Source organism: Microtus pennsylvanicus, chromosome 20 (assembly GCF_037038515.1).
Source record: "Microtus pennsylvanicus isolate mMicPen1 chromosome 20, mMicPen1.hap1, whole genome shotgun sequence".
Classification (NCBI taxonomy): Eukaryota; Metazoa; Chordata; class Mammalia; order Rodentia; family Cricetidae; genus Microtus; species Microtus pennsylvanicus.
Window position 1 is genome coordinate 3771477 of NC_134598.1, and position 24417 is coordinate 3795893.

At 43.1% G+C, this 24417-nt stretch overlaps 2 protein-coding genes across 2 annotated transcripts in view; both read left to right on the plus strand.

Moving 5' to 3' along the window:
* Positions 1 to 12889, plus strand: part of Rap1b (RAP1B, member of RAS oncogene family) — a 33517-nt gene extending 20628 nt beyond the window's left edge. Inside the window, exons 2-8 of the mRNA XM_075954089.1 lie at positions 3113 to 3194; positions 4770 to 4838; positions 6269 to 6325; positions 7491 to 7631; positions 8264 to 8407; positions 9167 to 9283; positions 11011 to 12889. Of these exons, the coding sequence (XP_075810204.1) occupies positions 3138 to 3194; positions 4770 to 4838; positions 6269 to 6325; positions 7491 to 7631; positions 8264 to 8407; positions 9167 to 9253 (555 nt within the window). The 5' untranslated portion in view covers positions 3113 to 3137 and the 3' untranslated portion in view covers positions 9254 to 9283; positions 11011 to 12889. The remainder of the gene's footprint in view (positions 1 to 3112; positions 3195 to 4769; positions 4839 to 6268; positions 6326 to 7490; positions 7632 to 8263; positions 8408 to 9166; positions 9284 to 11010) is intronic.
* Positions 12890 to 23032: 10143 nt separating this feature from the next.
* Positions 23033 to 24417, plus strand: part of Nup107 (nucleoporin 107) — a 43434-nt gene continuing 42049 nt past the window's right edge. Inside the window, exon 1 of the mRNA XM_075954712.1 lies at positions 23033 to 23248. Within this exon, the coding sequence (XP_075810827.1) occupies positions 23241 to 23248 (8 nt within the window). The 5' untranslated portion in view covers positions 23033 to 23240. The remainder of the gene's footprint in view (positions 23249 to 24417) is intronic.

A 24417-nucleotide genomic window follows, 5' to 3' on the forward strand; every position in this document is an offset into this window, starting at 1 on the left:
GCCAGAGCCCACTTGTATTTGTATGCCTAAGTGTGTGTATGTGTGTGCTTGAAAGGCTGAAAGAGGGTGTCAGATCCCCTGGAACTGGAATTGCTAAGGGTGCTGGGAACTGTACTCGGGTCCTCTTTAAGAACATTCTTCCAGCCTCTGTTTTAAAAGGCATTTTATTCTAATTGTGCTTGTGCCAGTGGTGCTGTCTTGGAACTCTGTGTGGACCTGATTGTCCGGCCTGTCTTCTGAGGGTTTGAATAAAAGGTATGCACCATTACACCCAGCTCAAAAGAGAAAGAACAGATTATTGATGGACACAAGAATTGGATAAATCTGCCTTATTACACCAACGAGCATGACTAAATAGGATTGTAAGTTCAGAGCTAACCTGGCCTATATAGCAAGGGCTTTATTTAGTTAGTTAGTTAGTTCGTTAGTTGCCATTTTAAATTGTGACTAGTATATCCCTAAGGGAGATTAATAGGTTTCAGTTTGGGGAATATCGATCACCTATCTTGGTGCTTTTAACAGCTTTGTTATATAAGGGGCTAGCTAGGTTGGTAGAACTATGGTGTTCTAGAACATGTCTCAACAGATTCCTAAAGTCTGCAGCCCATTTCTGAGGCAGAAGGAAATGTAGCTTTGACAGTGTTTTCATGACATGAAAATATTACTACAATCAAGAAAACGTGCCTTGTAATAATTAAATGCTTTAAGTCTTAATGGGGGTATGGATTATATGGATGTTGGCATATATCAAAATTCATGTAATACTGAAGATCTACATGTTTAGCTGGATATAATATAGTCCCATAAATTAAAATGTCTTGAATGTTTTAAAAAATGAATAAATGTTTTCCTTGAGCTAGGCTTGGTGGCTCACACCTCTAATCCACCCAGCATTGAGGAAGCAGAGAATCACCTTTGAGTTCAGGGTCATCCTGGGCTGGAATGAGACCTTACTGCTAATAACCAAAAGAGGAAAGGTGTTTGCTAACGGATTGTGAGGCTCCTTGACAAGCAGATGTTAGAAGACAAAATAATTGCAAGCTGGTAACACAATTGTCATCATCAGAGTCTTGTGAGACAGTGGAGTTCAAGCATACCCCACTTCTGCCTAGACTGGTTTTTGCAACACTGAAGGTTATAGCCTGGGCCTCTGTCTCCATCCATTCATATAGAGTAGTGGATGAAAGCCAGACGGTCCAGGCCAAAACAAAACATGGGAGACAAAACTTTTCACAGAAGTTTAAGTAGCTAAAAAATCAAGCTAATGACAGAAATACTAACCATTTGGCACAATTCAAAGTGTTATGCAAAAAAACAGTTGCCATCTGCAAAGGCCTGCTTGGTTACATGTCCTAAGGTAGCGATCCGGCTAGATGAGCTCAAGGAGTCATGGACCTAAGGAACTTGTTGAAATGATGCCACAAGAGTCTTCAGCATGAGAAGGTAGGAAATATCTGAAACAGGAAGCATAGACATGCAGTTATTGGTTACTTAAGCACAGGAACTGCCTTCCCTGGGCAGAGCTGACTGCTGATTTTATGATTTGAGGGGAATTATAAAACTTAAAGGTAGAGTAAGCTCATGTGGCACTGTGCCTCAGGTGGAACAGTTGTTGATGGATTGGCATTCAGATGTTTGTTGTGATGTGCACCGCCGTGACACCTGCACTCCTGGGCAGGCTCACTACAGTTACCTGTCTTCACGGCTGACTGTGCTGCTCCGGCATGGGATGACCAGGACAGTACACAAATGAAATTGTTCTGAGTCCTGAGCTTGCAGGGGTGCGCTGTCATGCATGGCTGATGTGTTTCCAGTCTCCATTCATTCTTCTAGAACGTTTTCTCAAATGAGAACAGGGATTTTCTCTGTTTTGTTCACTGACTATATTCCTATACTCAGCTACTTCTAGGTGGCTTGGGATGTTTGCTTCCTCTTCTTGTCTTAAGATGGCTTGAGAAAAGAGGGATAGATATGTCGTGTTATTGTGTGAATGAATGTGAAAGCCCTTGGTGGTGTTTCTCAGCTCTCCTGTTTTTCTTCCTTTTTCTTTGGATATTCTAATAAAATTACTTACTGTTAGTGGGTGCGTCCAGATTCTTGGGTCTTAATCAATGAATTGAAGAAGTGCACACATGGCAAAGTAACAAGGGTTGCTTCAGAAGCAAAGCAGCAGTACCAGTCAGATACGCTACCAAAGAGGAGTGGACTCTGGGTTAAGAGGCTTCAGGCAGTTGTCTCCAGCCATGCTTTGTGGGGACTTGGAGGAAGAGAAAGAATTGGATTGCAAAGGGAATACTATGGGTGGTTTCTCTGTTTTGCTTGACAGGCTTAGATTATGTGAGTAATGCAAGTCTGCTCACAGCCCACGTCCGTTCCCATAATGCACCCGATTTTAATGTGCAATGCCCAGTTACGAGTAAGCATAAGATAGTATTCTAGGAGATCTCTAAAAGTTCACTGAGCACAGTTTGCCTTCCTGCACATGTGCCAAAACTAGTTCAGGCCAGATCTGCCCTCGTTCCCATTCCTGGACATGTACAGGAATACATTGAAATAGAAACTGTCCAGCAAACAAGACTCCTTGATAGTCGTTAGGGGAGATTTAGAAACTCACTCCATTGTTTGTGTGCATGTAGCTATCTGCAAGCAGGGTCCTAGATACTGGCTTATTAGTGGGTGGGGCTGCATGCCTAGTACCTGCCGGTGGGGTTTATTTCCCAGACAACGTGATGTCACAAACTGATAACCTGTTTGCTAAGACAGAGCTAAAAGTACTGTCTGAAATCTTTATATTTTACTTGGTTACTATTGTGTGTGTGATGTGCATGTGTGGGCACACGGACCATACGTGACACATGAATGTCAGAGGGCAGCTTTGTCGTGGTGGCTGTTACCTTCCACCTTCACATGGATTTGGACACTCGAACTCAGGTTGCAGGCGTGCACAGCCGGTGCCGCACTGATCTCTCACCTACCCTTAACTCTAATTCTGTAGGAAATTAATACCGTGATAACCTAGTCTAGTAAATATGTTACATAAGCCTGCTGTTCTGGCTGTCTTATAAGAAGCATGGAAATACCAAGACTTACGTTTTTTTTCTTCTTTACCAAGGTACTGAGTGTAACACGTCTGCATCATGCGTGAATATAAGCTCGTCGTTCTTGGCTCAGGAGGTGTTGGAAAGTCAGCTCTGGTAAGTCATTCTTTCTCAATGGGAGTTTTTTATCCTAAGATGTTCATTTCTACTGAGGTATTTTTGTTTTGTTCTCATATTAGTGTGTAGCCAGTAGAAATCTTGACATTGAATTTTTAATTCTCCTGCCTCCACCTCCTGGAAGGCCGAAGTTATAGCTTTCCAAGGCCATATCCCATTTTTTGTAATGATAGGGCTAGAACTCAGAGCTGCATGCAGGTAGCAAAGCTCTCCACCAACTGAACTACAGCTCAACTTCCGTTCATATTTTCTGTTTCCTAAGACAATTTTTGCCAGGTAGACTAGGCTGGCCCTGAACATGTGACCGTCCTCACTTGTTCTGGAATTATAGGTGTGTGCTACCACATCTAGCTCTTTTAAAGTATGTCTGTAGTTAGTTGTGTTTATCTGATTAAATTAGCCCATAACTTTATGAGCAATACAAGATTTTTGTTGTTTTAGACAATTGTTAGTTGTGTCTGGGTGGATAGTGTTTAAGTTAATGATAACGTAGTTTAGACTTTCCAGAACAACAGCCTATTTAATACAGTTGTATATTTGCATTTTTAGTGCCATACAGAAATCAACTTTTTTTTAATTTATAAATAGGCATGTACTATATATTTGCAATTAGTCCTTTTTCAAATCTTTGACTATCTAGTTTTGTGTGATTTTAATAGGCATCCTATATTTTCACTAGCAAGAAAGAACAGATTGATGTGAGGACTGGGGATGGAGAAAGACAGCATCACCTGGAGTGTTCTGAAGAACGTAGGTCAAGACAGCGGCAGTGTGGGGCTGCAGCGAGATCCAGACAAGCACAGAATGACTTTCTCTTTACCCCTAGTGAGAGAAACTGTTTTTCCTACTCATTAAAATAGCCACCTAACGCAGAACTTGACCACACTGAGATCAAACTGAGAAGTGCAATGTGGCATTTGCTTTGTCTTCTGTATCTGCAGTGATGGGGAGGCGTTTGTTTTGTTTATGGGTTAAAGTTACAGTGCCAGAGCCTCGCGGTGGTGGAGCAGCTCTTGGGATGGCAAAGGCAGACAAATCTATGAGGCCAGGCTGATCTGTAGAGCAAGTGCCAGAACAGCCAAGGCTACACAGAGAAACCAGTCCCAAAAACAAGAAACAAACAAACAAAAAAAATTGTGATGCCAATAGGACATAGATGCCATTTGAATAGCTGTTGTGCCGTTTACACCATGGACAGTTCCATTGTATAGTTAACAATGACAAAATGTGGTATGCTCAGTATGCACACAGTCTGATTTGTCCTTTTCCCCAAATAGTTTTGATCCATAGTTGTTTAAATCTGAGGTTATGGAACCCACAGATCCAAATAGTTTATAGTTTAAACTGACAGATTTAAGCTGGGCTTCGTATCTAGTACTTGGGTGAAGCCAGAGGGTCACTGCAAGTACAAGGCCAGCTTGGTCTGCAGACTGAGTTCCAGGCTAGCCAGAGATACATAGCCTGTCAATCAATCAATAAATAAATAAACAAAATTTACAGATTTAGGTTTGTTTGTTTTTTTCTTTAGAAATATAATATTGTGTTTTTTTCCAGACTGTACAGTTTGTTCAAGGAATTTTTGTTGAAAAATATGACCCTACGATAGAAGATTCTTACAGAAAGGTAGGTGACTTTCTAAAAGCCTTTTGATTTTAATACAATAGTAAATACTCTTAGTTTGGAGCTATCAAATGTTTTAGATACACTGATGATGCGGTGCTTGTTATTTAGAAATGCTCGTTCTTGGCATTCCTTGTCCGCTGCCCAGAGACTTGTGAGCATTTACACACACATTTGTAGAACTTTTAGGTTATTCTGACCCCAGAATTGTAATTGGACTGTCACTTCAAGAGGCAGCCCCATTTTCCCAGGCCTCGCTCACTGGAAGGAGTGGCCTGCAGTTCTCCTCTCTAGAGATAGCCCACAGTGGGTGTCCTACCCTGCCACCCACAGCCACAGCCACAGCAGAGGTGAATCACGGTGTTTGCGAGCACAGCACGTGTTGATAAAACAGTGTGCAAACATTTTTAATGTAATAGTGTGAGAGTTGTGTCTGCTTTTCTGTAGCATCTGGCCCTCCGATTGTGAAGTTACTGTGTTTCCCTCTTTCCATTTGCCCACCACAAAACTGGAAAAGCTTCCTGCACCGCAGCTGTGAGGCAGAAGTAGTCTTTTTCCTTCTGATCTAATTCTAAGTAAATTTCATTCCTAGGAAATATTAGAAAGAATAACATGAATATATGCTTTATTTTATAATTAAGACACTGCTTCCTTGTCACCAGAAATTGTGTCTGTCGATGACAAAAAGTGTCTAGGGAGACCGGGCGGTGGTGGCACACACACCTTTAATCCCAGCACTCGGGAAGCAGAGGCGGGCAGATCTCACTGAGTTTGAAGCCAGCCTGGTCTACAGAGTGAGTTCCAGGACAGCCAGGACTGTTACACAGAGAAACCCTATCTCAAAGGGGAAAAAAGGTGTTTAGGGAAATAAAGGCACACCCAAAGCATTACAGGAAAGCTGATAGGAAAAACCATGTTGGAACCGTTGCTTTTCTGCTTAAACTGTTTTGAAGGCATTTCTATTCCAAAGTTGAGTGTTGAGTGTGTCACACTGTGGCTGAGTCTTAGTTACGTCTCAGTACATGCAGTTTGCACCAGACTAGAATGGGGGGCTTTGGAACTTCATTACTGTTCAGTTGCTGCAGTAAACACTAGGAGCAAGGCAGCTTGTAGTGCTTGTCCACCGTGCGGCTGGTGGCAATCAGAGAGCAAACTGGGAACAAGCGGTAGCTTTGAAACTCCAAAGCCGGTCCTCTGTGTTATCCTTGCACCGCTCCAAACCTCCCAAACAGCAATGCAAAGTGGGAACCGAGTGCTCAGGCCCCATCACCTATGGGGCCATTCTTATTAAAACCACCACAGTGACTTAGCTAGTTTTAAGTATTGCTCAATATTACCCTGTAAAGTTGCCATAATCTATCTGTTCTAATCTTAACTGTTGTGGGTATTTTTCATGCATGAAAACTAAAGGACTATTTTAACTTTTTCTTCAGCAAGTTGAAGTAGATGCACAGCAGTGTATGCTTGAAATCCTGGACACTGCAGGAACGGTATGTAAGTTAAGTTATCAAAGGATATGCAGTGTGCATCAGTTTTTAAACGGTGCGCTTTATGAATGGAATGGATCAGTTATTGGAGAAATTTTTAAATGCAAATGCCAGAGTGGAAACTTTCATGGCCTGTGGTTGTATTGGTCCCTATAAGACAGTATATTATATATTTCAGATAATGTTGACAATGCTTAGATATACATTTATTCTTTGACCATATGAACTGTTTTAATTGGTAGTTGTCCTTGAAGGTACTTTTAAATAACTGCATCAACTCTGTTACTGTCCTGAAATGCCTATGACCAGCTAACTTTATGAATGGAGATTTGTTATGGTTTGTTCTGGAGATGCAAGGTCTAGGAGCAAAATCTGGTGGTGGCTTATTCCTGACAGAGCCTGAGGCAGTACTCATCAAGTGGCAAGACACAGAAACATGCGTATCTGTGTTTCCCCTCCCCTTCACCTGTAAGAAGCCACCATATTCAATCCTAACTGCTTCCCAGCGACCTCACCTCTTCAGTTCATAGAATCAAGTTTCTACCTTCTGGATGCCTCAGAATCAGGGTAAAATTTTGGCACATGAAGACTACTCAGTCTCTATCCAGACCATAACAACTGATTAGGTTTGTAGGTGTCCAAAAGTAAGGGAAATGTGGTACACATCAGCTTCTTTCGCACAGATGCCCACGCCCTAGGAAAATGATGAGATCACAGTGTACTGCACGTCTGGGAGAAGACTGGTGCTCAACACTTGATGATAGGTTAAAAAATTGCTTTTAATACTGGATAGTGATGGTGCACACCTTTAATCCCAGCACTTGGGAGGTAGAGGCAGGTGAACCTGTGAATTCAGGGCCAGCCTGGTCTACAAACCAAGTTCGAGGACAGCCACAGCTATACAGAGAAACTGTCTCAGAAAACAAAGTTTCTTTTAGAGACAAGATGTCTCTCTTCCAGTTGGGCATGTGTTATATATAAATCTATGGTGTCGTTTTTTAAAAGAACTTTGTTATGCAATTCTCAGACAGTATCTTGCTATAATGTGTGATTTTAAGGAATGGTGTATAATACTCCAATATTCTCCAATAAGCTGTGAAGTGTAGGTTTGGGAATTATCTAATTTGGTATCGAAACACATCCTTGTCTTTTAATCTTTCTTCTGTAGGAACAATTTACAGCAATGAGAGATTTGTACATGAAGAATGGCCAGGGCTTCGCTTTGGTTTACTCGATCACGGCGCAGTCCACGTTTAATGACTTACAAGACCTGAGAGAGCAGATTCTTCGGGTTAAAGACACTGACGATGTAAGCAGGCTTCTGTGGTCAATGCAGTCATTTCCTACACCTCTGTAGCTGAGGATTTATGAGGTTCTGTTTTTCTGTCAGAGTAAAGTATGTAAAAAAAAAATTAAGTTTCTTTTAGAAACCTAGATTGTTTTCCTTGTTTGAATTTTCCCCTCCCAAAAAGCCCTTTAGGAGATGACTTCTAAGTGGCCATTAGTAGTTTATGACTTTCCCTATACTGCTCTTTGAAAAGTACAAACATTAGAGAGATGCAAACAGCGTGACGCCACTAGTAAGTATGTTGACTTCTACTAAGTTGATTTATTTCATCATAGATATGAAAGTGAAAGGTTCCAGCTTAGACAGTGAGAAGCTGAAGTTTCTGCTATAGGAGCCTCCTTAATTTCTCGTTTCTGTATTGTGCAGTTCATTAAATGTATGTCAGAAACTGAAGTTGATTCACACCGTTAGACATTTTTAAGTGTTGAAATATGCTGGCTTTTCAGGGTAGCACCCTTTGTGCTTCCCCTTTAAAAGGGTGTTTTTGATTGCTGTGATTAAGTCCATCGTGGCATAATTTTCCCTCTTTCGTAAGCAGTTTAGAGTGGGTCTTTATCGCTGTCTCTGTTTTACCCTCTCCAATGTCATTGTAGGTTCCAATGATTCTTGTGGGCAATAAATGTGACTTGGAAGACGAAAGAGTTGTAGGGAAGGAACAAGGTCAAAACCTAGCAAGACAATGGAACAACTGTGCATTCTTAGAATCTTCTGCAAAATCAAAAATAAACGTTAATGAGGTATGTGCGCATGGCGTTAGGGAGCTTTTTATATTTAGTGTAACACCTTAAGTTACTGGACAGGCGCCTGGCTGAGTATGTGAGTGCTTACTGTTACAGAGAAGCCGGGGTCGGTTCCCATACCTGCATGACAACATTAGCATGTGTTGCACACAATAAACTCATGAGGACACACTGTGACAGAATCTTAAGAGAATTCAGTTAACGGGAAAGAGATCAGCCTGGAGAGCAAGTGCATGGACAGAAGTAGCAGCGTTGCGGTTCTTTGTGATGTGCATACAATGCAATTACTGTAAAAGGGAAAGTTGGGCAGAAGGGCCAGTATGGGAACACACTAAATTCATTGAGTATTGGAGGGGAAAGGCAGAAAGACACACGTGGTTCCTGAAGGGAGTGAAGCTATTTAGAGCAAAGGCATACGGAAAGATCTGAGACAGTGAAGAGGCTTTTTTCTCTTTTCTTTTTTGTAGGATAGGAGAGCTCTAACTGAATTGAGTAGAATTCTGCAGCTCCTTCAACTAAGTTTTTCCTTTAAGGAAATTAGTTTTAAATTTCTCAGAAATAAGAACTTGGTACTTGTGAAAGACGGGCTTTACTCGCTCTGTGAAGGAGCACTGGCTTCTGGGGTTTCCTGACAGCCATAGGGATTGCCGGGAGATTTTGTTTGCTTTTGCTTCACTTTTTATTTTTGGGTTTTGAGCTTGTTTTTCCCTTTTAAAAATAATAACAGTAATAATAATAATAATAATGTATTTGCAGATCTTTTATGATCTAGTGCGGCAAATTAACAGAAAAACTCCAGTGCCTGGCAAGGCCCGCAAAAAGTCGTCATGCCAGCTGCTTTAATGTCCTGGGTGTGTTGTAGCTCTGAGCCAGGTATGTTACCTTCCTTTGTTTTTTTCTTTTTCCTTTTCTTTTTTCTTAATTTATTTATTATTATGTATACAGTGTTCTGCTTGCACACCAGAAAGAGCTCCAGACCTCATTACAGATGGCTGTGACCCACCATGTGGTTACTGCGAATTGAACTCAGGACCTTTGGAAGAGCAGCCAGTGCTCTTAACCTCTGAGCTATCTCTCCAGCCCTGTTACATTCTTCTCACTGCTATCTTTATTCCAAGGACTGCCATAAAAGCAAGCAAATGATGTGGGTCCTTAAAAATAGATACCATGACTTAGCATGATAATCCTAGAAACTAAAATTATATTTCTTTCATATGTATAACTTATTTAACTTTATGTGTGTTGGTATGAAGGTGTCAGATCTCCTGGATCTGGAGTTACAGGAAGCTGTGAGTTGCCATATGGGTGCTGGGAATTGAGCCCGGGTCCTCTGGAAGAGCAGCCAGTGCCATTAACCACTGAGCCATCATTCCAGTCCCCTAAAATTATATTTCTTTACCTATCATCAGAACTCAGATAACTGAGATGTAATAGAAGAGAGTTTTACAATGTGTGTGCTATGGCACCTTACGCTTGTGATGGCTCCACTCACCCAGGAGCAGGGAAGACACTTCAGAACAAGCCTTTGAGGCAAAACAGATGAAGAGCCTGGCACTAAAGAGTCACTCTGTTGGGCTGGAGAGGTGGCTCAGTGGTTAAGAGCATTGCCTGAATTTCAGGATTTCAGTAGATTGCCCGGCTTCTGGCTTTGTGGTTTCCGCCATGCTGTTTTGGTTTCTCTAGAGTTACATGAGCCCAGACGTCAGGCTGGTTTGTTAACTGAGAGTTTAGGGAAAGCCTGTCAGAATTGGGATACAAGAAAGGGCAAGTAGAAGTCAGCAATGCTGGAGGAAGGGTCCTCAGCAGAGAGAATGACCACAACCTCGGAGTCTAACCAAAGAAAGACTAGGGGGACATTACATTCTTTATGGGTTATAAAAACAGGCGTTGAATAAGATCGGTGCTTATAAAGTGAGGTCAGCGTCTGTCACACGGTAAGCACTGTCTGCTCTCTCGTTTGCCCGTGGCAATTATCTCCTATTTTAGTGAGCATTAAAGCACAGTGCCATTATATCTTTACCTTGCGAAGTTTTGTTGTTTGGTTGCTTGGTTGGTTTTTGGTTTTGTTGTTTGGTTGCTTGGTTGGTTTTTGCTTTTTTGTTTGTTTGTTTTTTGAGACGGGGTTTCTCTTTCTTTATTACATAGCTCTGGCTGTTCTGGAACTGGCTATGCAGACCAGGCTGGGCTCAAACTCCCACAGATTGGCCTGCCTGGGATTAAAGGCATGCACCACCACAGCTGGCTCCATTTTGAGTTACGTGTCGGATACCCTGGAATTGCAGGGTCCTCTGGAAAGAGCAGCCAGTGCTCTTTACCATTGAGATGTCTCTCCAGCCTCCAATTTGTTTTCCTTTTTAATCTTTGGAAAATAATATGCAGAAAGTTACACAGAGCATTTTCCTTCTTTTGGCCTAGAATTTCCATTTGTGTGCCTTCCAGGGGGGGCAGTGGTGTAGACTGCCATCCTTTTTGGAATAAAGATATAAAAATATCTTATCCGTCATTAATGTCATGACTAGAATCAGAGCCTTTGTCTATTGTTTCCTTAATTCCTTGTTGTACGGTTTCAGTTAGTGTATTTATTGTTTTCTCTTCCACAGGTCTGAAGAACTGTTGCCCAATTCAACAGTGCCAGCATTCCAACTTTGTAAACCTACCAACGTCTTCACTGGACTTTCCTGTGGTGGTGCCCTTGAGGCGGATGAAAGCCACTGTATCAGTTTGCACATTCTATCACTTTTCCAGTTCACGAGAGATTTTTACTTCTATACTAGGTTCTAGAGTATGCAGCTGGTCAGACCAGAGGCTACATCCAGTATTACTGCTAAGAGACATTCTTCATCCACCAATGTTGTACATGTAAGGAAATGGTGTACTGTATACTTTACCACACCCCATACTTTGTATTGGAGAGTACAATAATGTAAATCCTAAAAGCACCACTATTTTAGCATAATAAAAGAAAGTCCAAAGAGCTCCTGTATAGACTACTCCAGATAACTTCGCTTCTTTGATACTTGTAGCTTATTGTAATTTTTTTTAAATTCAAGGTCATTATCATTGTATTATACAAAAATAAGCGCTTTGATTAACACAGCTATATAGTTTTTTTAATTTTTCAAAATCCTGTGGAGACAGTGATCTTGTCTTTAAAATATGATAGTCCTTTCAGTATAATGTCTTAGATTAAAGACGTTGCCTTTAATATCTGTTGGGAAGGAAATGTCCAGACTTTTCAAATCTCCTTATTATATGTTTCCTTTTTTGTTTACATAGGGAACAATGTTTATAGTTGTGTGTACAGTGGGGGTCTACAACAAGAAGTGTATATTTTCAAACAATTTTTTAATGATTTAACAATTTTGTAAATCATTTCCAGGCTTCTGCAGCTGTAGATTCTCACTGTGACTCCTTGCTTGCTCATGCCTACGTGTGTCTGCAATACCAAATACACAGGGGTAGCGCTGTTGCCTGTTAGTGGTTGTTTCTCATGTGACGAGTACTGTGGATGTGAATGTGGGAAGTAATTTTAATCATGTGTAATTGGTCACAAGGCCTAACTGCAGTAACTCTTGCTGTTTTATTTAACAATGCCTTGTTGCTTTGTGTGCATTAACGTTTGGGTGTAAAGATTGTGTGTCCATCCAACAGGGAGCCACAGTATTTAAATTGACCAACCTGATGTTACAAGGACTTTGAGGTGGCCAAATGTAAACTAAAGCCTTAATCACAGTGGTGCAATTTTGTATAACTTAGCATCCGTAGTTCAATAAATCTGGATTGCCGTGCAAGGGCTTGCATTATAATTACTTGCCACTTGAATGTGTTTTGTGTAATGTTTTAACAGTGCTAGTAAATAAATATGGGTTTACCTTTTTAAATGTAATAGGTGTTATTTTCCACAGTGTGATTTCATAATTTATAACTTACAGGTAAACCAGACTCTTAAATCCAAGATGTCAGGATTTGGTTTGTTTGGGTTTGGGGCGTTTTTTTCCTAGATTTGTTTGGCTGTCCACGTAAAACTACCCTTTGAACTTTTCCTTGAGAAAGAATGTTGTAATTCAAGCAGTATTACACATGAACAGATGCCTTTGGCTGGTGTTCAGTGGCTCTTTGGGCTGGGAAAAGGAAGAAGGATTAAATAGTTTGGGAACTACACTATGGGTTTTTTTTAATGCAGAATGCAAATTTTCGGAAACTAATACACAGAAGTTTGCACCAATTACGCTTAAAATATTAATAAGGTTATAAAATTTTTTGATGTTGACTCATGCTACTTTTCTTTTATATAACAGTGTTTGTCTCCTGTGTGCTATCATTGAATTCTGTGATATTTGTAAAGAAGCTCTTATACTTTCTCGTAGCATTTACCAGCCGCTGGAGCATCCACTTAAGTGGTACCTTCTACCCTGCAGGTGTGCCAGTCCTCAGCACATGCTGTTTGAATGGGACATTAAAGGCTTTCATTTTAAGACAGTCTTACTCGTTATGTATTAAATCACCAAGTTCCACCGCTGACAGGCCTTCAAGTAAATGTTCTTAGAGACACTCTTATTTTGTTATCCTTGAGAGACATGTTTTAGTAAAGCTTGTTTTCTTTATAATCACTTGGGGATGCCCTCAAAACTGGGACACTAAAATTATTTCAGTGTACCATTCTGTCGATCCGTTGAAGGTACCACTGTCCATCATGAGTAGTGAGTACTCCTTCAGCAGAAAACTTAAGTGTCAAGAACTGTTTTAAGACCGGTGGTGGTGGCGCACGCCTTTAATCCCAGCACTCGGGAGGCAGAGGCAGGCGGATCTCTGTGAGTTCGAGACCAGCCTGGTCTACAAGAGCTAGTTCAGGACAGGCACCAAAGCTACAGAGAAACCCTGTCTCGAAAAACCAAAAAAAAAAAAAAACTATTCTAGGGTTTTCTAGGATCACAGATAGAGCAACAACCAAGATCAACTGAAGTGCTGCCCTGCCTGAGTCCAGTCTGTAAAATTTCTTAGCCCTGCTACTGTTGACATTTGGTGCTAGGTGTTCTCTGGGAGGGTTGCCCTATGTATCACCGAGTTTTAAGCTAACATCCCTGGGTATCTGCCCACTAGAGGTGATAACACCTCCCACTCCCAGGTTATAGTGAATAAAGGCATCTGGACATCAGATGTGCTGACCCAGAAATCACTGTGGTTTAGAACTGCTCCAGGAGTACAACATGACCACTTTATTATAGTAAGTAAGAGTATGGAATCAAGAACCAGCCCTAGGTTTTCGGGTGTCTAATCCTTCTGTTCTGATTCCCTTCTGTGTGACCCAGGGCTTCATGCAGTCCACAGTCTGGGCTACACTCCCAGCCTTCCTTTGCTAAATGAGGGTGCTAACAGCAAGCACAGGAATTAATGCTCGTATAGTCCTGTGGGTCAGTATTATGTTTATAATATTCCGTCTACATGTATGCCTGAAGGCCAGAAGAGGGCACCAGACCTCATTATATATGGTTGTAAGACATCATGTGGTTGCTGGGAATTGAACTCAGGAACTTTGGAAGAGCAGGCAATGCTCTTAACCTCTGAGCCATCTCTCCAGCCCTAAGATTTGTTTATTTATTATGTATACAGTGTTGTGCCTGCAGGCCAGAAGAGGGTACCAGATGTCATTTCAGATGGTTGTGAGCCATCAGGTGGTTGTTGGGTATTCAACTCAGGATCTCTGGAAGAGCAACCATGCTCTTAACCGCTGAGCCATCTCCAGCCCTGTAGGTTGGTTTTATCCAGCTGCTTAATTCTAGTAGGCTGTGGTTGTATGAAGAACCATTTCTCTTACACAAAAGAAAAGCTGCACCCAAGGTATGAAAATAACATGTAGATGGGCTTCCCTGGTAGTTGAATGGAATAATAGGAAGATAGAACGAACAAGGGACAGCGTCCCTGGTCGTGTTCCCAAGAGCAGCTGGGAAAGCTGGGCTCTAGGAAACACTTTTTCATGCTTTTATAAGAATGTTAAAAACTTGTGGGTTTTGTTTTTCTGCATGTGTGTGCATGGTATGTAATGCATCTTTGCATGTGTGTGGAAGCACATGGTGTGTCTCAGTATGTGTGGAAGCCAAAGATTTATGTCCCCAAAATCATTCCATAGCTTCCATTATCAAGCCAAAGCTCACAGGTCCTGCTGGCTGGCGAGCTAGCTCGTCTGCGAGCACTAAATTACAGTCAGCCACCGCAGCTGCCTGGAAGCCCTGCACCTCCTCCTGAGCTCTCCCTTTAGGCCCTAAGCAGCTGTGTGGGTTTACATTATTTTCAGGGGTTTCTTCCCAATTAGACATGTAAACATAGACTGTTTACTGTGAATTGACATTAAAAATTCCATTGGGAAATTAAGTTTTACTTTCTTTAAATCTTCTCCTCTTAGATGTGGATGACAAACACGTCATTGGTACAGGTGTTCTTTTTAGCTACTTTACTGTGTCTTCACTGAATGCAAACCCCAAGGCTGGAGGTGAGTTGCGGTGTGCTTGACTAGCATGTACAAAGACTGGCAAGTGGGAATGGATTTTATAATTAATATTCCTACTACCTTAAAAATTATCGTTTATCAGTTTGTCTCTCAAACTGTCAGTGTGCTTTAACTTTGTGGTTTCTAGGAGAAGTTTATTTTAAAAATCAGTTATAATGTTATGGTGCACCTGTGGTGGACCTGGGTTAGTCTTCCTCACTGTTGTTCACGAGTGAGGTAATTGCCCGTCTGCAGCCTTTGGCCCTGCAGCATCTTCAGTGTTTGACTTCTCTGGAAACTACACACTCATCTTGAGGATTTCTGTGTGAGTGATCCTGAAGACAGAAGGTTACAGCGGCTTTAAATAGAACAAGAACAAGAGGCTTTTCGTGGTTTTGTCAACTAGAATGTGCTGTAGGTCTGGGGAAGAAATGATGAGGTAAAGCTGGTGTCTGCTGACAGGATTAGTTCGGGAAGGACCAGTCAGAATCTTGAGCATGCTGCAGAGAAAGCAGTCGCCCCAGAGTTGAGTTCGACTTAACCCTGAAGTAACTTGGGAATACTGTTCTGGTAGGAGGAGAAACCCAAAGAAAACAGAGTGGCTGGAGAATTGGTAACCCTTAACCAATTGGGTCTCGACCTTCCTAATGCTTTAATACAGTTCCTCATGTTGTGGGGACCCCCACCCATAACATTATTTTCATTGCTACTTCATAATTAACTTGCTGCTGTTATGAATCGTAATTAAATATTTTTGGAGATAGGTTTGTGATTAAGAACCACTGGAATAGATATTTGAACAGTTGCCTTTACTACTACTAGTAAATGTGGGTGAAGTTTATTTTCATGAGAGCTAAGTGTGAAAGCCTGGTATAAACAGACTTGGGATGGTAAGGACTGGATTACACAGGTGGATTGATGGGCAGAGGAGGTGGCAATTGTGAATGTCATTTCTCTCCATACACGTCACACTGTTTCTGCTCATATACCTCCTGTGAGGAACTGACTGCTAACCCAAGGAAATGATGGGACGGTTATTGTACCAGGCCTTTGTGTGTCTGCCCAGCCGAGTGCCCCAGGGCTACTGTTAGCAAGCATTCAAGTTGAGCTGTGTCACATTTGCCAGTACAAGCCACTAGCATAGATGTGGCACTGCAGGCCTCTTCCACGGGCCTTCCCAATAATGATACTGTGGTCCAGTGTCAGAAATGTTTTAGAGATAGATCGTTAACTGGGTTTTCCTAGTGAACCATCCCATACCTAATTCTCCGGAGAAGATATATTTGTGTCCTAAACAGTAGGGGTGTTCTAATAGATGTGACTAACGCCAGAGAAGTGCACTCTCGTGTTCCCAAGTCAGCCTTCAGCCGGATTGCACACTCGCTAGAGGCACTAGCAGAGAGAGCGCCCATGCTTGGCCGTTTAAAGATATTTGTGATGTCATTCAAAGTCCGTCTGGATAATCTGGGGTGATTTGCCAAACCTTAATTGCATCTGCAGGTGCCATGTTTTAGTTGAAGGTAACATCAAAGGTTTGAGATTTGGGGTGCCATATCTTTTGGTGGCCATTGTCAGCAGACCTCCCTAAAGGTCAGGAGCGTTTGTCTCAGGCAGTCCTGGATTTAAACTGCTCTGCAGGTGTTCTGAGCAAGCCTAGGATGAGGTAAAACATCCGTGAGTCACTACCCCCGCAGACATTTGATCCACAGAAGAAAAGGGCTTCTGAGCCTAAACAGTGGTGTTTATTTGCAAGGTTTTAATTCTACCCTGTCCTGCTGCCTGTGTAGAGGTTTATTTTAAGAAATGAGATAATACGGGTATGGTGACACGTGCCTAAAATTTTAGTGTTCAGAAAGGGGGAGACAGGACACCAGCCTTGACTACATCAAAACCTGTCTCAAAGGAGAAAGGGCGTTATGGGTGGGGTTCCATGGTAAAACTTTTGTCCAAGATTATAGGATTGATCTTCAGTAAATCCTCGGCGGGGGGGGACATGGTAAGGAGGGAGTGAAGGAATTAAATGATCTCAGCTTTGGGCTCTTTCCTCAGCTTACAGCCCACTTTGATTCTTAGGTTTTTTTGTTGTTTTTATTTTTTAGCGCTCATTCTTCTGTGTCTTTTGCATTATGTATCTCCATCCCTTCATATCCACCCTCTGCTCTTGCAACTTCCCCCCAAAATAAAATTTAAGAGAAAAAAGAAGAAAGGGAAAAAAAAAGAAAAACCATTCTTCTCATGGAAGCTGTAGCATGACTCAGTGTCATTTAGTAAATCCTTTTATACATATATACATATATGTACAAGTGTTCATTGCAAAGACTCATTGGTCTGGTTTTGAGGCCTCCGGTTTCTGCTACACTGTGATGCTGGGCCCCCACTGGGACTCCTTGGTTATCCTGATGGTGCCCTGTGTTGTGGAGACCCTGCAGCTTTGGGTCTGCAGGACTGGTCCCTTCACGTGCTCCAGTGGATCATACGCGAGATGGATGTTGGGGTGGCTCAACTCAAACCTGCTTCTGGACCTGCTTAGTTGCAGGGTTGGTCAGCCACCAGCTCTCCCTTGTCTCACCACCAGGGTGAGCTCTCCTGCACTATCCTGGCTAGTAGCCCCCTTGCAGCAATGAGCAAAGGGTGGGGCCAGTTCTCCGGCTTTCACAAAGTGCTGCCCAGGCGAGGGACAGGTCCTCCTGCAGCTGAGGGGTGGGGGTGGGGGGTAGACGCAGCTCTCCCACCTGCCTCAGGCGTTGGTGGGCGGAGGAGGGGGTATCTTTTCTTAATAATCTCTTTTCTATGCCTGACTTAAAAGGCATAACTTCCTCCATCTCTGCTAGCAAGTGCCAGGATTTTCACCTACCCCTCACTATATTTTTCTCTTAAACTAATAAAATTGTCCTTTATCTGGGAAAAAAAATGAAATGATCTCATCTGGTGGGTTTTATATAGTTTATTAATAAAACACTTTCCTAGCATGTGTGAGCCCTTGAGTTTGATCCCTAACACCATGAATATTTGAACGAGTTCAGATTAATTCAACCCACTGATGGGGAGGCATGTACATTCAACATTAGGTGTAGGGCTTCTGCTTTTATAGCCACTTCTGGAATGACCCTTAATCCTCCAGTTAGTGGTATGTTTCCCCCAATTGTTGGATTCAGACGTTATCAGCTAATATAGAAAGGCTTTTTGCGTCTTTGCCGAATATTTAGGCAGGCTAGAGAGATGGCTCAGCAGTTAAGAGCTTTGGTTGCTCTTCCAGAGTACCTGAGTTCAATTCCCAGCAACCGCATGGTGTCTTACAGTCCTCTACACTGGGATCTGATGCCATCTCCTAGCATAGAGGTGTGCATGGGCCTTTAATCCCAGCATTTGGGAGGCAGAGGCAGGTAGATCTCTTGAGTTCGAGGCCAGCCTGGTCTACAGTGTGAGTTCCGGGACAGCTAGGGATGTTACACAGAGAAACCCTGTCTCAAAACAAAAGGTATGCGTGAAGATAAAGTACTCATACATAAATAAGTCTTCAAAAAAATAAAATGGATATCTTTAATACTGTTAGCCACTAGAGTGCTTGCTCAGAAGAGGAAGTGGCACCACCATGCATTTCCCCCTTGCTCTGAAGCAGTACAGGATATTCTAGCCTGGGCATTTAGACAGGATGTGGCTAATGACAGGTGCAGATTGCCCCAGGCCCTTGTTTAAAGGAAAAGAAAGCACTGGTCTCAGGATGCATTAAAACTAGCGGATGTAGCCGGGCGGTGGTGGCGCACGCCTTTAATCCCAGCACTTGGGAGGCAGAGGCAGGCGGATCTCTGTGAGTTCGAGACCAGCCTGGTCTACAAGAGCTAGTTCCAGGACAGGCTCCAAAACCACAGAGAAACCCTGTCTCGGAAAAAAAAAAAAAACTAGCGGATGTAATACCAAGCATGTCAGCCCTGGAAAGTCAATACGTTTCCAGTGCCACCACCTCCACCTCTGGAGATTCCTGGGAAATCACTGGTCCTCAGGACAGGTGGAAGGCTGAAGGCTGTAGATTCTGCTGTCCAAAGGAGCTGACTCTGCACCTGTGGAATAAACCAGCAAGAAGGGGAAGTCGGCCGACACGCCCACGGCCGCCTCCTAGGATTTGGTATCCAGGCCGGGGTGCCACCCCCATAGCAGACAATGTAAAGATGAAGTTGTGATGCTGCAGATGTTAGGGAACAATGGAGGGCAGCTCCTGGTGCTGCTTCGGGGGGGTAAAAACATTAATTGATATTAATGTAATGCGTTTCAACTCTGATCTTGAAATGAGTGGGAAAAAAAAAACGTTATTAGCAGAGAAGAGAGAGTCTGAAGTAAATTTGGTTACAATATGACACAAGACTGGCACCAAAAGCCGGGCGGTGGTGGCGCACGCCTTTAATCCCAGCACTTGGGAGGCAGAGGCAGGCGGATCTCTGTGAGTTCGAGACCAGCCTGGTCTACAGAGCTAGTTCCAGGACAGGCTCCAAAGCCACAGAGAAACCCTGTCTCGAAAAACCAAAAAAAAAAAAAAAAAAAAAACCAAAGAAACAAAACTGGCACCAAACACAAAAATCCACCTGAAAATTCAAGACGGCAAGTAAAGGCTGCGTGACCTGAGTTCGATGCCCTGCGCTCTTGGAGTAGGGAGAACCAAGGAGTCCTCTGCGGCAAATGTGCACCACACACACAATAAAAATGCAAAACGGAAATCTATCATGAGGCTGGAGAGATGGCTCAGAGGTTAAGAGCACGCCTGCTTTATAGAGGTCCTGAGTTCAATACCCAGCAACCACACGGTGGCTCACAACCATCTGTAATGAGATCTGGTGCTCTCTTCTGGCCTGCAGGCATGCATGTACGCAGAATACGGTATACACAATAAATAAATCTTTTTGAAAAAAAAAATCTCATAAAAAATGACTTTCCAAATTTATTTAGTCAATAAAAATCTTGGAAGTCTATGAGGTTGAGAGTGAAACCTAGAGGTAAAATATTTACATAAAATATATAAACCTTAAGTAAAATATATTGCAAAGTCAAATCTAGGGTAATAAACTACAAAATAAAAAGGTGAATAGCTGTAAAATATTAAGAGTTCTCACATACATACATGCAAATGAGACACTTATACATATAAAAATAAATCTTATAATAATAAGTAAAAGAGAAAAATAATGAAATCTTTTAAAGTTGAGAAAAAGTCTCACTGAGTAGCTGAGGTTGACCTTGGTTATTGCAATCCCCCTGCTTCATCCTCCTAATCACGAGGATTACGAGCATATGCCACCATAGCCAGCTATTTTGGGTTTTTTTTTTCTTGTTTTCATTATATTTTAAATTTATTTTTGAGGGGTCTGCTGTAGTTCAGGCTGGTGTAAAATTTATATTCCTTTTACTTCAGCCTTCTGATAACTGGAATTATAGGTATGTGCTCCAAGCCAGGCCTAAATTACTTATAAGTAAAAACATTAAAGTTATATATATTAATCGAGAACCATGTATATTTCTTCTCTGTTTTTTAGATATGAAATCATTATATGCCAGGAGAGCTAGTAAGTCACATCGCCACTCAAGCTGGTCTTGAACTTGTGGCAATCCACCTGCCTCATTCTCCTAAGGGCTAGGATTAAAGACATGAGCCATCACACCTAGCTTGAGTGATGCTTCAATACATGCTTATGCTGTGTAGCATTTAAACCAGTTTGTACATACAAATCTGTACTAGTCAGGTCGTCTTTAAATCAGTGCTTCTCAACATGTGGGCTGTGACCCCTTAGAGGTGAAACAACCATTTCACAGGGGTTGCCTAAAACCATCAGAAAACACAGATATTTACATTGCAACTCATAATAGTAGCGTGAGATAGTTCCACGGGTAAAGGACTTGTCAGGTAAGCCTGAAGATCAGAGTTTAATTCCCCCAAACGGATTCCACAAAGTTGTCCTCTTTCTGCTCATCCTGTCTATCTTTGGAAGGAGAAGACAAAAGTGTATCAAATGGCCATAGAATGTTTGGGGAAATGAGACTGAGACTGGAAAGAATTTAAAACCAGAGGCAGAGATACCAGGCAAAAAAGAAAACAAAACAAAACAAAACAAAACAAAAAACCCAGAATCAAGCAGTCTGACGCTAACCTTGAGATGCAGAGGAGCCTGGATGGCGACTGATGCTCAGGGAGGCATTGCTAGAGCCCTTGAGTTCAGCTACAGCGCTGTAATGAGCTGGGGCTAAACAACAGCAATGAAACACTTCTTCGAGATTTGGTAACAAAAGAGAGAAAACCAGCCGGGTGATGGTGGCGCACGCCTTTAATTCCAGCACTCGGGAGGCAGAGGCAGGCGGATCTCTGTGAGTTCGAGACCAGCCTGGTCTACAGAGCTAGTTCCAGGACAGGCTCCAAAGCCACAGAGAAACCCTGTCTCGAACCTCTGCCCTCAGGGACTTGCGGTCCCACTGAAGTTACATTACAGACTAGCGGGACCTGACCATCTGTCCAAATGGAAGCTATGGAAGAGGTAGGTTTGCCATTACGTTGTCTGGTGACTATGTGCAATATGTCCAGTTGGGCAGCTGTGTGTGTGTTAGTTTGGAAAACAAAATCAAGGGCATTAACTGGAGACTTGTGGCAGTTAAAGGCAAAGATAGCAGAGAGTTGGCGAAGGCTTGGTGCTTGTCTGGAAAGGAGTATTTAAGGGAAAGGCAGATTTCCCCAGACTGCAGAGGAAACAAGCCAAGAGTAGCCTGGGCAGCAGGAAAAGCCACTAGACAATCATGTCTCTTACCGCAGAAGTAGGCAGACTGGCCAACGGTGGTGTTGGCTCCGCAGGGAGGAAGGCAGAGAAAGCTGCAGAGCCTCTTAGTGACCTCTTCTAGAACAGTTTCCACTCACAGGATAGGGTGAAACCGGAGTGCACCTAGGCATGAAGAAATGGAAATGGAAACGAGAGGAATGTTATCCTCGATGTAGTCAGCCCAGTCACCAGAGATGTAGCTGAGTGCTTCCGAGATAGAAAGATGTTCATGTTAATTGAATGAAAAGCTTGTGAAACGGTGTACAATGTATCGCTACTGTTTGTTTTCACTACATAAAAAAACCCACACAGACGTGCTGGCATAAATAATAATTAATTCTGTCAGTTAACTGCATTCTAATGGCAGGCTTTTATTTTATTTTATTTTATTTTATTTTTGAGACAGGGACTCACAACCTTGCCTAGAAATTGCAATTTTCCTGCCTCTCCCTCCTAAGTGATGGAATTCCAGAGTGTCCTACTATGCCTGACTTTGGGTGATTTCCACCAGGATATCTCCTGGAATTATAGTCACAGAGGACTAAAGAAAGTGTGGGACTCTTTCATTAACAGGACTCCCCTGCTTGTGTGTATTTCCCTAGTTTTCTATGAGAGACACGTGTTTTCCAAGACAAGGTTTTCTGTGTTACTGTCCTGCCGTCCTGGAACTCACTTTGTAGACCAGGCTGGCCTCGAACTTACAGAGATCCTCCTGCCTCTGCCTCCCGAGCACTTGGATAAAAGGCGTGTGCCCACGACCGCCAGGCTGGGATGTTGGCATTTATTTAACCGCCAGAAATCCTGATTCAGCTTGAGCTCATTTCTAGACATATGGAGGGCCTAAGACCTAATACTCTGAGATGCTGGAGCAGGGATCTTCATACCTTAAAATTATTATTATTACCATTGTTAATTTTGTTATTTTATAATTGTTATTATTAAAGTCAGGGTTTTATTCTTAGTCCAGCCTGGCTTCAAACTCATGGTGATCCTCCTGCCTCAGCCTCCCAAATGCTGGTATTATAGGAGTAAGCTTATGCATTGCTTTTCGATTTTTAAAAAGACGGCTGGTTCCGTAAAGGAAAAATAAATAACTATGACAGGAAACAGCTTCAAAATCCATTCACTGAGAGTACACCACAAGCCCTCGAAATAGGCCCGCTCCTATGGAGCTTCGCCTAACTCCAAGGAACGCCAGACTCCGCCAGAATCCAGGTGACCTGCTTCTGACTTCCCAGCAGGACGCCCCACCCAGACCACGCCCACCAATGCCTCTCGGGGCAACGCGCCAAGCCCCGCCCCTTCCCGCCCAGCCACGCAGTCACGCACTGGCACTTCTGCGCCTGCGCCCACTGGGCCTGAGGCTGTGGACGGAAATCGCGCAGGCGCCAAGTGGGAACGCTGTTTCTGCCTTCCCAGTACTTTTCGCAGGGGCTGGCTTATCCAGGGCATGCTTCCGGGTCGAAGGGTTTGCTTCCGGAGAGCGGGAAGGCTGAAACGTGCTGGCCGGGTTGCAGTCAAGTTTGCAACGTTCTAGGTGGAGGAGGTCGCAGCCATGGACAGGTCAGTCCTGGTGGGGACGCCTGGGCCAAAACTTGTGGCTCTCGCCTGTTGGCGGGACGACGTAGGTGAAACCAGCTCCGCGGGGAGCGGAGGAGGAGCCGAGGGATGGCCATTCTTTCCTTCCTTCTCCCGGCCGGGGATTTGCCTCCTCCTGGACGAAAGGCCTCTAGGAGTGGGGGGAATCCGGATGCAGAGGTGCAGGTCCCCCACGTTCCACGCCCATGGCTCCGGGGTCTCTGCGGCGCTCTCTCCCAGCCGTACAGCATTCGAAATGCGAAGTGAGCAGTCCGAGGTCACAGCCAGTAGTCAGCAATGCTTGACATCTCAGTACAGACTTTGAGAGCGATTTTATTGTGGTTATTAACTCATATAGATTTTACATAGGTAGATGTCACTGTGATCAGCCTAGACTTTTAAGGGCCAGCACCAAGTAGTTGATTTTTCTCATGTGATCACCCTATAGTTATGCTTGTCTGCGACAAAGATGGGTTATTCAAACCCCTTGGCATCTGGGAGTGAAGACTCTGTGTTATATTGTACTGCGAGAAAATAAGCGAAGGGGACGTTAAATTCTCCTGGCACAGGAGAATCAGGGAAACCTGTCAGAGGTAACTTGTTAGCTGGTCATTTGAGTAAAAATTATTAATACTGAAAACATTGTGCTAGGTTTATTTTGGTGTGTTCCTTAAGATTTAAATAGTTCATTTTGTTTTGCTGGAATCTCCAGCTCATCCCTGCTTGATCGTGCCACACCTCCCTCTCCAAACCCGGTCCTCTGAGGAAAACCGCCAAGCGGCAGCTACTCCCCTGAGAATGCCAGGCCCCCAATTCCTGCCCAAAGAGTTTTAATTGGTAATAAACCCAGCTTGTGGAGCACACGTCATCACCCCGGCTCCTACAGAGTATTTAAGCCCCCTCCTTCAGAAAGGCTATGTGATTTCTCTTCTGCCCCCTTCATCTCTGGGTGCTGGAAGTTCCCCTTGGAGTGCTTTGCCCAGTAACCCTGGTCTTTTACTTTTTATTTGGCTTGATTGCAGTCCTGTGAGGACCTCACTGCCATCCTTTTGTCAGAGAACAGTGAACCTGGAAGAGATTAAGGACCCAAGTTACCAGGCTGGGCATGTAACTCAGTGGTCTCACTCTGTATCCAGGTTGGCCTGGAACTTCCT